We start from the raw sequence: 13,634 nt of genomic DNA on the forward strand, positions 1-13,634 counted from the left end.
GACATTCAAGTCCACCTGGAAGTATTTGCGAGTTAGAAAGTTGTAATTACAGTGTCAGGTGCATTCAAATGATCTGAAAAGAAAAGAAAAATATATATTTTTTATTACAAAATGATGGAGAATGTAAATCAGTGATTTTTTTATTCCATTTAAAAACAAGTACAAAAATACAAAAATTATTAATAAAAAAAGGTTCTGTATTTCATTACAATTTTGGGACAAATTTTTACACTTTTTTAAACAACACTAAGGTTTGTGGATATTTATATAAAAAATACAGAATTTTTAGAGAGCATGTTTAAAAACTCTATTTATATTCCATCTTAAAATCCAATACTATCATATTGCTCATACTTTGTGGCCTTAGCTACTGTGAACTTAAACATTTTATCCAATATAGTGCATATATAGAGTAGTGCTGTCAAACAATTGACTGCAATTAATCGCATCCAAGATAAAAGTTTGAATTACATACAATATATGAGTGTAGTTTTCCAGTGTTGGATTGCGGCTGGAAAAGCATCCTCTGTGTAAAACTAATGCTGAATAAGTTGGTAGTTCATTCCGCTGTGGCGACCCCGGATTAATAAAGGGACTAAGCCGACAAGAAAGTGAATGAATGAATGAAGTGTAAATCACACAAACATACTGTACATAAAATAAAAAAATACACAAAATAAATATATTTCTATGTATTTATATAGAATTTTTAGCTACATGTAAGTGTAAACAAGCATTTTATGCAAAGTAGTCAAGCATATATTTACATACAAGAATATACACAGTACACACAAAAACAGTTTGTAAATTTTTTTTTTAAATGACTTATTTTGGATGATTAATCACTATTAATCACATATTAATTAAAGTGTTTGACAGCACTTATGCACTGTAATTTTGTACATACATGGTACAAGTAACTACACCTAAGTACTGCCTTTTAATAAACATTTGTATCGTTAGCCATACTACAAAACTTTAACCCATGTAATGCTACAAACCGCAGATCGCAAACTTATTAGAAGCAAATGAGTGAATTTTCTGGAACATCATGTAAATATGATGTCGCAAAAGTATTTAGTATTTGAGGCCACCTGATGAAAGTATAACCATTATATCTTATAAATGCTACTTTGTAAGTTTCCATCTATTGATGTGATGAAATGCATCTCTTGTGACCTCTTGTGTTCAGGTTTCATCAAGAGCCTCTGCTCTTACTTCCTCACAAAGTCAATGGTATCTGGATGCAGCCTTTATGATGCAAGCTGAAATTGCATCACTTAGCGATGCAATGTCAGACACAATGTACTCAATAGAGTGAGTGACGTCACAGTGACGGGTGAGGGAGGGGTTAGGTGAGCGCATTAAAAAGCATTGGATGCAGCTCAGATTGCTCTGCATCGAGTCTGCAGCCAGACCCCTCTTTACAAAGTTAAGTTTCTTGTGATACACAAGTTGAATGAACAAACTCATGTCATGCAGCTTAAGCCAGAAAAGCCAGCAAACGAAAAGGATGTGGATGGCAACTACAGTACAATTATGCTTACATGCGGCAAAGTATGAATACCTTGTATTGGTGTGCATTTACACAACATGTGCAACAGCAAATTAAATCTTGGCCAGTAGTCAGAAAGGTAATAGTCTTTTCAAAACCCGTTCAATAACACACGTTTACACTACAAACGCAATCTTATCCAAAGTGATTTTTTATTGTACCAAAAATGAAACTGACCTCATTTACTCTCTCTTTAATGTGGTTTTAAAGATTGAGTTTTTCTATTGCTGAACACAAATGAAGATGTTTGAAGAATGCTACTTCCATAGTAGGGAAAAAACTACTATAGAAATCAATAAGTCTCTCTCTCTCTCTCTCTCTCTCTCTCTCTCTTTACATCCATTGCTGTGTCTTTTTGTTGGTCATTTTACATTTCAGGTTACATTTTGCAGAGATTATTGTTTCATGATAGGGTTGTTTGTCCCTTGTTTATCTAGGTCTGCAAAAACTATAATAAAAAATATTCAAAGAATTCAATGGGTCCCAAATGTACTGTAAAAAAAAGAATCAAGAATCATTGGTGCATAAAAATTCAATAAGTGGGCGAAAAGTCTGCATTGACTGTAGTCTATCCAGATATCAATCATAATACATACATTTATACAAACTTGTAAAAAAAAAAAAAAAGACTGCAGTGATTGCAAAAAAAAAAAAGCACCTACTTTAAAAAAGTATGCAATTTGGGTCCAGAAGTAACATCTCATGCAACAGATGCATCACTTATATGGACAGTAAAATTGTTATAAATCTGTCCTGTATTTCATATAAAAAGGCACCATTTACACCCTTTTGGTATTAAAGCGACAGTTCACCCAAAAATAACAATTCTGTAATCATTTACTCAACCTTCACTTGTTCAAAAACTTATTTGAGCTTTTTCTTCTGTTAAACACAACAGACATTTTGAAAAATGCAGGTTGCTGGGACTTTTTTCAAAAAAAAAAAAAAAAAAAAAACTGAAACAAATTTGTAACTGTGTTTGTTACATTCAAGTACTTTTTGGCTAAAAATGTAAGAAATCACAGAGACCCGTTTCTCGGTGAAACATTATTTATAAGCATACTGTTTAATAGTACCAAAAACAGAAAAGGTTTATATTTATAGAAAATAATGTTGCCTAATTATGACTACAAATTTTTAAATTTAACATACCTGCTTTACAAAAATGATACCAACATTTATTATTATTATTATTATTATTATAGATTTTAATTATTATCTTTACAAAAAAAAAAAAAAAAACATTTTACTTGTGTACATAAACCTGTTGACTTTCACACTTTTTTCCCTTAAAGCTATACATCTCAGACAGATTCACATTATAAATACAACCCCAAATCAGAAAAAGTTGGGACAAAATGCTAATAAAAAAGAAAGCAGTGATTTCTAAATTTACTTTTTATTTAATTGCAGGCAATATGAACACAAAATATTTCATATTTGGTCTGGTCAAATATCTAACTTCATTCATTCATTCTTTTCGACTTAGTCCCTTTATTAATCCAATGAACCGCCAACTTATCCAGCATATGTTTTATGCAGCGGATGCCCTTCCAGCTGCAACCCATCTATGGGAAACATCCATACACACTCATACACTACGGACAATTTAGCCTGCCCAATTCACATTTCAAAAAAAGTTGGGACAGGAGCAACTTAGGGCTAGTAATCGGATAAATTGCTTAAGTAATCAGTAATCTGATTTCAACAGGTGATGTCAACAGGTGATTGTAATTATCATTTAGTACAAAAGCAGCATCCAAGAAAGGTCTAGTTCTTTTGATGTTCCGAGAAATGTCAGTTTGCCAACAAGACATTTGGATATTTCACCTTCAACAGTGCATAACATAATCTACAGAAGTACTGTTGCCCACCTTAAGACTTGTTTGCAGGAGTATTGAGACAAAATGACACCTAAAACACTTTCTCACTTAATGTCTTCAGTCCCTAACCATCTTTTAAGTGTTGTGAAAATGACCCTTCATTTCCCAACATTACAAAGTGGTAAATGCTTTACGGTTGCAGCTTTTTTAAGATGCGTTGCAAGAACCAAAATTGTAGTACGTGTTTATTTTGGGAAAAAAAAAATCATGAGGAACACATTTAATAATGTTTGTTGCATTGTCTGTAATGAAATACAAGTCAAAGTAAATTTAAAAATCACTCCTTTTTTTTTTTTTTTTTTTTTTCATAGTCTCCCAACTTTTTCGGATTTGCGGTTGCATTATTACTATATTATTAAATGTTAATATTTATAAATGTTTCAAATTCTAACTTGTGTTATGTGGAATGAGTCTTTGCTGATTCATTTAAACTAACATTATGCAGACTAAAACATCCAAGCACCTTATCTGGACCCTGTCTACTTCCACAAAGGGAGCCATCAGCTGCACTACAATTACTTTATTTATAAACTCCCATCTGGTTAAAACTGGACTAGTCAGAGACACGGATTAGACAGGACACACTCACACACAACACGCGTATTTTGTGGGCATTATTGCAACAGCCTCAGTTCTACAAAAAAATACACAAATTTCCCAATTTAGCTGGCCACTTCTTTTTTCCCCTCTTTTTTATGCAACTCCAAACTGGTAATTTACTTATAACCAGTATGCTCATAAACATCCATAAATAAAGTAACAAAACAAGATCATAAGAGCAGTGTGCCAAAGAAATGGGTTTCTAAAAATCCCATTTTCTTTACAAAATGGAATGATGAACTACATCAGACTATATTTAGCAGACGGCGATGACAGAATTCATACATCTCAAACAATGATTTTGAAAGAAACTGCAAGAGCGGCTAGAGGTTGTGTAAGCTCTCATCGACTCCAGACCGTTCGTCAGCTTTGAAGATGTGATTTATGGGCTGCTGGTGGCCAAATCTAAACTCACAGATCACCATGTCTTTGATGATTTTTCAAGTGTCCACATTCATCACTTCAGCCTGAGAAACCAGTAGCCATGTCCACATTGATCTGGATTTGATCTCGAAACAGCCTGACCTTAATCAGCAAAGAGTCACTGAAGGAAATAAGTGTCAGCAAACCTTTGCTGGTGAGAAAACTCATTTAGACGTGCCATCTACACAAGGTCTTTTACTAGCCACGCTGTTTAATAATGTACATAGAGCAACAAGTAAAACTAATTAGTAACATCTCTGAATGTTTTTTCAGTCTAAAGGTTTATAACTATGGATTTGGAATCACTGTTAGAAGTACACTTTCCAGCTGATTATTACGAAAACACTGACAGCCAATCAAATTTACTTTTAAGAACTAATTCATTTACAATAAGAGACAACAAAATGACAGCAATATCAACTGTTCTGCACTATTAGAAGTGTTGTTATAGGTCATTCATTTGTTCAGTTCAGTCCCTTTATTCATAAGAGGTTGCCATCTTATCCAGCAATGAACCGCCAACTTTTCCAACATGTTTCACACAGCAGATTCTTTTCCAGCTGCAAACCAGTACTGGGAAACATCCATACACACTTATTCACACACATACAATATGGCCAATTTAGTTTATTCAATTCACCTATAGCGCATGTCTTTGAACTGTGTGGGTAACCGGAGCACCCTGAGGAAACCCACGTAACCACGGGGAGAACATGCAAACTCCATGCAGAAATGCCAACTAACCCAGCCAGGAATCGAAATAGTGACCTTCTTGCTGCGAGGCAACAGTGTTAACTACTGAGTCAAGGTGTAGCCTGATTGTTGTTATAGGTATTTTATATTAAAAGAATTATCTGTTATGAAATGTAAAAAATAAAGAAAGAAAGAATATGTAGATATGTAATTTTTATACAGCAGTTTTGATAGGAAATACAAAGTTCAGTGTTCAGGACATTTCTGGCTGAATATCTAAACACAGAGACATACAGATGAATGTAATAGGTTTAAAAATACAACTTGCAAGCTTGGAAATATTCCTTATTAAATGTATTGTGCTGCTCTTCAGTGTGACTACCTACTTATATTGCACTACTGTAACAAATACTTATTATGGGACTGAACATGACATTCATCATATATATATATATATATATATATATATATATATATATATATATATATATATATATATATATATATATATATATATATATATATATTATATATATATATATTATATAATGTAATCTGATACCCCCTTTAGCATTCTACTGTGTACTGCATGTATTCTGGCTTTTAATCTCGCAAACCTGTACGAAATTATTATTTTGCAACTTAAGTAGTAAAATGGTATTTGTAGTAAAATGGTATTTGTAAACGACAGCATAAAAAAAGAGGAAATAATCCGTATTCAGAAAGTGTACGTTTACATAAAGACAGACAAAACACATCTGTTAAATATAAGATTCCCCATTAGGTGGCCTCGTTGACTTGATTTAGGCTGTGACATCTGACAGTCTGACCCAAAATGCGAGTTCTTTGATTTATTTCATTTCAGGTAGGTATCTTTATATTTTCAGTTCGGTTAACATTGGAATGAACATCTGCATAATGAATTACAACGCAATTCATCTATATAGTAGCCTATATACTGGCGAAAAAAATATATATAGTTGGATAAAAAATATATATATATATAAATCTATAACCCCACTAATCAAACGTCGACGAGTCATCAACAGCCTGAAATTAAAATGAACATTTAATGATGAACGGACCATCAATTGTTCAAGTTTGATAGATAGTCGTAACGTAAGAACGCATCGCGCACTGAGCTTCACCGTGACTCACAATGTTAATTTTTTTAAGCACACTCTCTAAATCTGGACGACCTACTGTTAGAGTAATTTCTCAAGCCCCTCGGGCTCGGACACGACACATCTCGGTGTGAACTGTGTTTGTCATGTCACTCTTTGTGGATCTCACCAGCTTCGCCACGCGCGCGCAGCTTGCAAACGACGCGCATTCGTCGCGTGGAGCTCATGCTGCTCGGGCATCCTAAAGGAATAACACCTTACACTCGACAGGATGAAGGTACGCTGGGCATTCATCGAGAACGAACACGAAACAAGTTTTTTGTTTCGTTTATTTATATGAATCATTCCTTACGGGCAAGATGGTTCAAAGAGCAAACTGTGTAACATATTTCGGAAAAACGCTTCTTTACGCACAAAAGAAGCTCTTCGGTGTCATCTAACAGGTGAGATTAACCTTTTATGATCGTTTGGTACACAAAATATAGTAGTTTTACACTGCATGTTTTTTCTTTTAATATCACTTTTGTCTCTTTTTTAATAGAAATGGAGGAAAAGGCTTACTGGAATCTGAAACATGTCTCAGTCCTTTATATCCTAAGGACTCATGACACCCCCGAATATATAAGAGAACACTGAACTGGTGAGTAAAAAACTGCCTTCAGAGTGATAACTTAAACTTATCAGAATTATTTCCATGGATGTAGGATCACTGGTATGCTGCTAAGATATCCTAACGTTTCTCTGATCAACTGAACTGTATCTAACAGGACATTATTTGTGCTGGAATAAATAAACTGGAATGCTGGACATTTTTGTGCAATGGGACATGAACTGGAAATATGAATTTTGGCTTGAAAAATTTAATCAATGCTACCTGAGGTGTGACTGGTCTTAAAGATGACGTGATTGAACACTTCATGAATTGTTTTTACAATGTAATCAGATTCTAAAAATCAGGACAAAATGGCAGTAAAGGATTTGAATGTGACAACAGTCATTGACAGTGGTTTCATGGAAAGTGACCAGTCAACGCGGGTTCTGACCGGTTGCTTTCTTTCTCTTCTAATCCTCTCCACCCTGCTCGGGAACACACTGGTTTGTGCAGCTGTCACAAAGTTCCGGCACCTGCGCTCTAAAGTCACAAACTTTTTTGTCATCTCGCTGGCGGTGTCAGACCTGCTGGTGGCCATTCTTGTCATGCCCTGGAAAGCTGTGACAGAGGTAGCCGGCTTCTGGCCCTTTGGCGCATTCTGTGACATTTGGGTCGCATTTGATATCATGTGCTCCACGGCTTCTATCCTGAACCTCTGTGTTATCAGCGTGGACCGATACTGGGCCATTTCCAGCCCCTTCCGCTATGAGAGGAAGATGACTCCCAGGGTGGCTTTTGTGATGATCAGCGTAGCTTGGACTCTGTCTGTGCTCATCTCCTTCATCCCAGTGCAGCTCAAATGGCACAAAGCACAGCCAACGAGCTTCCCAGAGGCCAATGCTTCTCACAGAGCTCTGCTGACGGACAACTGTGACTCCAGCCTCAACCGAACATATGCCATTTCCTCTTCGCTCATCAGCTTCTACATTCCTGTCGCCATCATGATTGTAACATACACCCAGATTTACAGAATCGCCCAGAAGCAGATACGACGGATCTCGGCTCTGGAAAGGGCTGCAGAGAGCGCCAAGATCCGCCATGATAGCATGGGCAGCAGCTCAAATGTGGACTCGGAAAGCTCCTTCAAGTTGTCATTCAAAAGGGAGACAAAAGTCTTAAAAACCTTGTCTGTTATAATGGGTGTTTTTGTGTGCTGCTGGTTGCCCTTTTTCATCCTGAACTGCATGGTGCCGTTTTGTAAGAGAACTTCAGTCGGTCTCCCCTGCATCAGTCCAACAACTTTTGATGTTTTTGTCTGGTTTGGATGGGCTAACTCTTCTCTCAATCCTATAATATACGCCTTCAATGCCGACTTTCGCCGAGCTTTTGCCATCCTTTTGGGATGCCAGAGACTCTGTCCAGGAAGCAATAGCATGGAGACACCAAGCCTAAACAAGAACTGAAAAGCAGCCCTCATGTCACACCAATCCTTTGCCAACGAAGGCTGTTGGAAAATGACGGAAATGGATTTGGGATTAAGACTCTGGGAAGAGAGCCCTCCTGCTGTGCTGGAGAGCAAGGGAAACTGTTGCGACGTCCCTAAAGCGAGCTTATCTCTGCAAAAAGCTGTATTTCCCCAAAGAATGAAGCAAAGGTGGTCTGTGTGTTCCCGGTGTCTATTTCAGACAAAGCTACTCAACAGATCATTAAATCCACAAGTGACTTGCTGAAATGAGAGAAGTGATGTTTTATAAACAGAAATGTTTCTTTGCACTTTATTTTACAGTACCAAACGGGTACTTAGTGTACAGGTTTATAAACGATATGAGCTAAAAGTATAGTTTACTCATTTACTCATTCAACTTCAGGGTAAGTTGCATTTTCTGCTAAACACATGAAGAATTTTAGTGACTAAAAAGACTTCCATGTTAGGGAAAAATATATACTATATAAGTTATTACACAATTATGATAAGTACATAGTATGTACATGCAAAACAGGACCGTAAAATAAAGTGCTACCAATGTTTCTTTTCAAAGATCAATTTAGATCATATTTTCATTTTGAAGAAACTGGGCAAAACTGCAATACATTGGAACAAATGTTGTAACAACAGAATTTGTTCATAAAGCTATCATTCCATTATTTATCACTGAAAAAAATGACCATCAGTAGGGCTGTGCGAAATGAAACGTTGCGATTAGCTTATCACAAGAGGCGGCGATGTGAAATATTTATGTATTATTTAATTTCCCCCAACCAGAGCAAATGCGAAACTGCCAGCTGTGTGCGATATTCTTACTAGCCAACTGAGTGAGTATACTTCTGTTTTGCCCAATCACAACCTAACATTGTGTGGAATCGTGTGAATGGCATCATGTGGAATGGCCAAAATAAAAATACAAACAGACAAGAAAGCGCGAACAAATGGGATGATGGCGTCTGCCGCTTCAGACTAATTAATATCAAAGAAAAACAGGACATCGGTAATATGGGAATATTTTGGTTTCAAAGTCAGAGACACCAAACAAAAACAGGTAATTTGTAAGAGCTGTTGCAGAATTATAGGTTGTACGTTGGGCATTGACGTCGGCCTGATGTTGGGTACTGACGTCAACTCGATTTTCATTTCCAAACAAAATCCAGCATCCCCTTGATGTTGGGGTATAACTTCAATAAGATGTCATCTTGACGTTCTGTGCGTGCAGGATAGTAGCAAGCAACAGCAAAGTACAATTTCAGAGTTGTTTCAGCCATGTCAGTTTGCTGAATGTTCTGTATTTTTATGATTATTGTTTGTTTTTATAATAAACTATCTCCCTCATTTGAGTTCAACTTGTTTACAGAAAGGTAAAGTCATTTTATTTGTTTACTGCTTGCTCTAGAGAAAAATGAGTGTTTTATTTCTGAATATTTAATAACAAAATTTGTAAGTTAATATCTTTTAGTTTCTTTTTTTACCTAACACATTGCATTTTAGCAGTAAGAAGCTACGATACAGAATATTGAGCTGAAGCTTGACTTCAAAATAAATCGCAAATTAAATCAAAATCACAATATCTGTCAAAAAAAAAAATCACAATCAGATATTTTCCCCAAATCGCACAGCCCTAACCATCAGTTATTTTCAATAAAATTCAGTGTAATCCGAATCCGAATACATCACTGCTTGATAAATATCTATCTCATCCTCTCCACTCTCATTACATTACCTTTACGTCTTGCCTTATTCATGAGACTTCACTTTTTTTCCAAAACAAAAGGGCAGATGGTCAATCATGAGATGGCCATGCCATTATTGCCATAATGAACATGTATATTGTTCTGTGGTACTTGTTCTCTTCAGAGCCTCTGATTCATTATTAAACTGTGAAAGCTAAACACTACGACTAGCAGAACAGATGGCCATAAAATAAAAATGCAGATGTGGCAGTGCGCTCAGTTACGGTTATCAAGTAATAGATACGTTATTGTTGAGATTGTAATTATGTTCTGAAAGCGTATGGGATCCTCTGTCCCGGTACAAAATAACACTGGATTGTTATTATGTCAGTGGATGTGATGCAATGTGCCATGTGATAATGTAGAAAATGAAACGTGGAGAACCTCAGAACAGTCTGCGGCAAACTGAATGTAATTAATCGTGATGAGTCTAATTATGTGGTCTAATTTTGTGCCGGAGATGTTTTCATGCTTTCACAACACGTCATTTGGTGCTGTCAGTTGTATTTTGCAGTACTGTGTGTGTGTTGTGGTGTTTAGAGAAAGACGATGATTCAGTGATATAGCATTACAGATGTTGATGTAGAGTGATATTTAACAACATACTGTATGTAAAGCAACCATTTGGTCAATTAAAATTTGCCCATTCTTTCTTCGCGACCATTGTGTTTGTAAACTATGCAAGGCATGATCTGCTTTATTTCTAGAAAATTTGTACAAATGCATTTTTAATTCCACAGCACTCAAGCGCTTATTTTCTACTTAATGAAACTTGAATAGGAAGCAATAACAGACAGCAGGAACTGTGGCTCTCAACCTCTTAAACTTTCATTTGTTACCGTCAAGCTGTCTTGACGCTGCGCAAAGCTGGCATAAATAGAGATAATAAGCTCAGGCCCGGCTCAGAGGACTAGGAGAGTCAAATTGTTTTTGTTTGCCAGCCTCCGTGAATGTGTAAGAGTCAAGCTCTCACAGCGGGGCCCTCAAAGCTGACATTCCCACTCAACCTCAAATACACCGCTTTCATATTAGACACAATAGGAAACATATTGGATGAGTTATTAAACAGTAGACGCTGTGCTCCAGATCCAGAAACAGCAGTACATGAGTCATGACTGTCATTTACTGATACACACTACGTTTTGTTTGGTCTACGTCAGCCGACAGGAAACAGTGGGGCCACTGTGTAATTAGCGTAATGAAGAGCATTAGCATTGTATAGCATACTTATGCATACTTAATGGACAGCTACCATAGGTGTGTATATTAAATTTGCTATTGAAATAAAGTCACACGCTGATGTTGAACTAATAACATAATCTCTGATTCTGTTGTAGTGTAAACCCTAAATCTCTGGAAACGATTTCTTCTTAATCCAACTTTAAAGTTTAGCTTTATCTATGATTCAGGTACATGAATGAATGAATGAATCTATCTATCTATCTATCTATCTATCTATCTATCTATCTATCTATCTATCTATCTATCTATCTATCTATCTATCTATCTGTCTGTCTGTCTGTCTGTCTGTCTGTCTGTCTGTCTGTCTGTCTGTCTGTCTGTCTGTCTGTCTGTCTGTCTGTCTGTCTGTCTGTCTGTCTGTCTGTCTGTCTGTCTGTCTATCTGTCTGTCGATCTATACAGTATATATATATATTTTGGCTCTTTAGAATTATAAGGTTCTATCTGACATGTTTGTCAAAATTGATACTCACATACGTTTTGCTATGCAATGCAAAATTTTTTAATCATTCGAAATGCAGATAGAATTCCAAGGTGAAGATTTATATATATGTGACGATATATATGTGTGTGTGTGTGTGTGTGTGTGTGTGTGTGTGTGTGTGTGTGTGTGTGTGTGTGTGTGTGTGTGTGATGCATTTAGTTACATCTACTGTTATTGTCCAATTAGTTTTTCTCAGTCACTTTGGTGCATTTCTCACAACGCTATTTACATTTGCACAACAGTTAATGCATTTCTCATTCCTTCCAACAAATTGCAGATGCTTTTGGACATGCATCAATTGCTTTCATACAACTCTCTGCTATTTATAACATTATCATTGGCTTATGTTATGTCAGTTAAAATTAACTAAACTTGTGAATGCTGAATAGTCAATCCATATAAAACGAATAGTTCTCATTTCATTACTATACAGTCATTACATACAAATATGTTGTCATACAAAACTAGTTGTCAAAACCTGTGAAGCTAATTTTATTTTTAAAAATGTAATCTTTTTTTTTTTTAGAAAATGTTTTCCAAACTGAACAACTTCATGAATGAATTACAGACCTATGTATGTTGTAGGTTCAGTTCCAAAATGTACTGCAATATTGTTTACAGCTGTGGCCAGCTCTTTATGTTTGTTGTAAATAAGGGTGTGTTTATTCTTTATTATTATGCTGTGAATAAATTAGAATTGCAAAGAGCAAATGCAGTAAAAATGTGAAACATACATGTTTCATGTGTTGTACTCAGATACCTGACTAAATGCAGTGATGTCCAACTTTACTGTAGTTTTCAAATGGCTGTGCAAATAGTATATAGTGCTGTCTTGAGCATTTTCAGGAAGTGTCACCAAAATCTGACTTTTTTTGCATTGGAAACAATGTACTGAGTAAACTGTCATAATGAAAACATGACAAAGCCATCTGACTATCTTATTCATAAACAATTGTGTCAGGACTTTTCATCTTTATGACACTGAAACTTTCACTGACATCAATACTCGCTTTTGAGGAATGAGCTCTCCATTTTGAGCAAGTAATGCTTTTGCAGGTTATCTACTAGGTTTTGCAGTTTGTACTAATTGTTTTTAGAAATGCATTAACTGTTGTGCAAATGTAAATAGAGTTGTGAGAAATGCACCAAAGCCACTGAGAAAAACTATAGACTGTATAAGTTGAGAAGATATTTTGAAGAATGTTAGTAACCAACAGTTGTCAGACACACACACAGTGCCAGCATTAGTGATAGAAAGCACTAAGGAAATTAAGTCAGTTGTGGTGTTATAAAGTATAGTTACGGCAAGATAAAATTAATGACTTCTAAAAAGTAGGTCAAAACAAACAAAACAAATTTTTGAATTGTATTGCATATCAAATAATTGCAGAATCAGTGTATCAACCACAGAATAATATGAAAAACATCTTGTAAACCATGTCACATGACATTACATTAAGCTCAGTAAAGCCACTCAGTATCCAAAACTCATTAGTTAGAAGGGAAAACATAATATAGATGAGTGATCTGCTGAGTAAATGCACTAGTTTACAAACAACAAACACATTCACACGCACACACATCCATCCATCCATAGTGAATGTTCACCCTGTATTACACAGAAAAATGCCTATGCCTGAAAGCCTAACGCTTGATTTCAAACAACCTTCAAAACATCTTTATGTGAGAGAAATAAAGAAAATTAAATACAAACAAGCTGAAAGTGAGCTAATGATGACCGATTCTTCCTAGTTAGTCAACTATCCCTTTAACTTTTTGAAGGTAACTTTTTTAAGAGTAAAGGTTAACATTGTTTT

General features: G+C 35.7%; 1 protein-coding gene and 1 long non-coding RNA gene across 7 annotated transcripts in view; one reads left to right on the plus strand and one right to left on the minus strand.

Moving 5' to 3' along the window:
- The window catches only part of LOC137487521 (uncharacterized), a 93,264-nt gene that overhangs the window by 55,017 nt on the left and 24,613 nt on the right, over positions 1 to 13,634 (minus strand). The window lies entirely within an intron of this gene.
- drd1a (dopamine receptor D1a) lies at positions 5,967 to 10,752 on the plus strand. 2 transcript variants are annotated; one of them, XM_021481157.3, is made up of 3 exons: positions 5,994 to 6,721; positions 6,820 to 6,918; positions 7,046 to 10,752. In XM_021481157.3, exon 3 carries the CDS (start codon positions 7,242 to 7,244, stop codon positions 8,331 to 8,333), a length of 1,092 nt encoding a protein of 363 aa, XP_021336832.1. In that variant the 5' UTR covers positions 5,994 to 6,721; positions 6,820 to 6,918; positions 7,046 to 7,241; the 3' UTR covers positions 8,334 to 10,752. The 2 variants fall into 2 exon arrangements, with proteins under 2 accessions (XP_021336831.1, XP_021336832.1); XM_021481156.3 differs by having other exon boundaries at positions 5,967 to 6,721; positions 6,820 to 10,752.

The sequence above is a fragment of the Danio rerio genome, chromosome 14 (assembly GCF_049306965.1).
Source record: "Danio rerio strain Tuebingen ecotype United States chromosome 14, GRCz12tu, whole genome shotgun sequence".
NCBI classification, from domain to species: Eukaryota; Metazoa; Chordata; class Actinopteri; order Cypriniformes; family Danionidae; genus Danio; species Danio rerio.

Excerpts from the sequence above, each read along its gene's own strand:
- drd1a (XM_021481156.3), top strand. The coding sequence starts at position 7,242 with ATGGCAGTAAAGGATTTGAATGTGACAACAGTCATTGACAGTGGTTTC.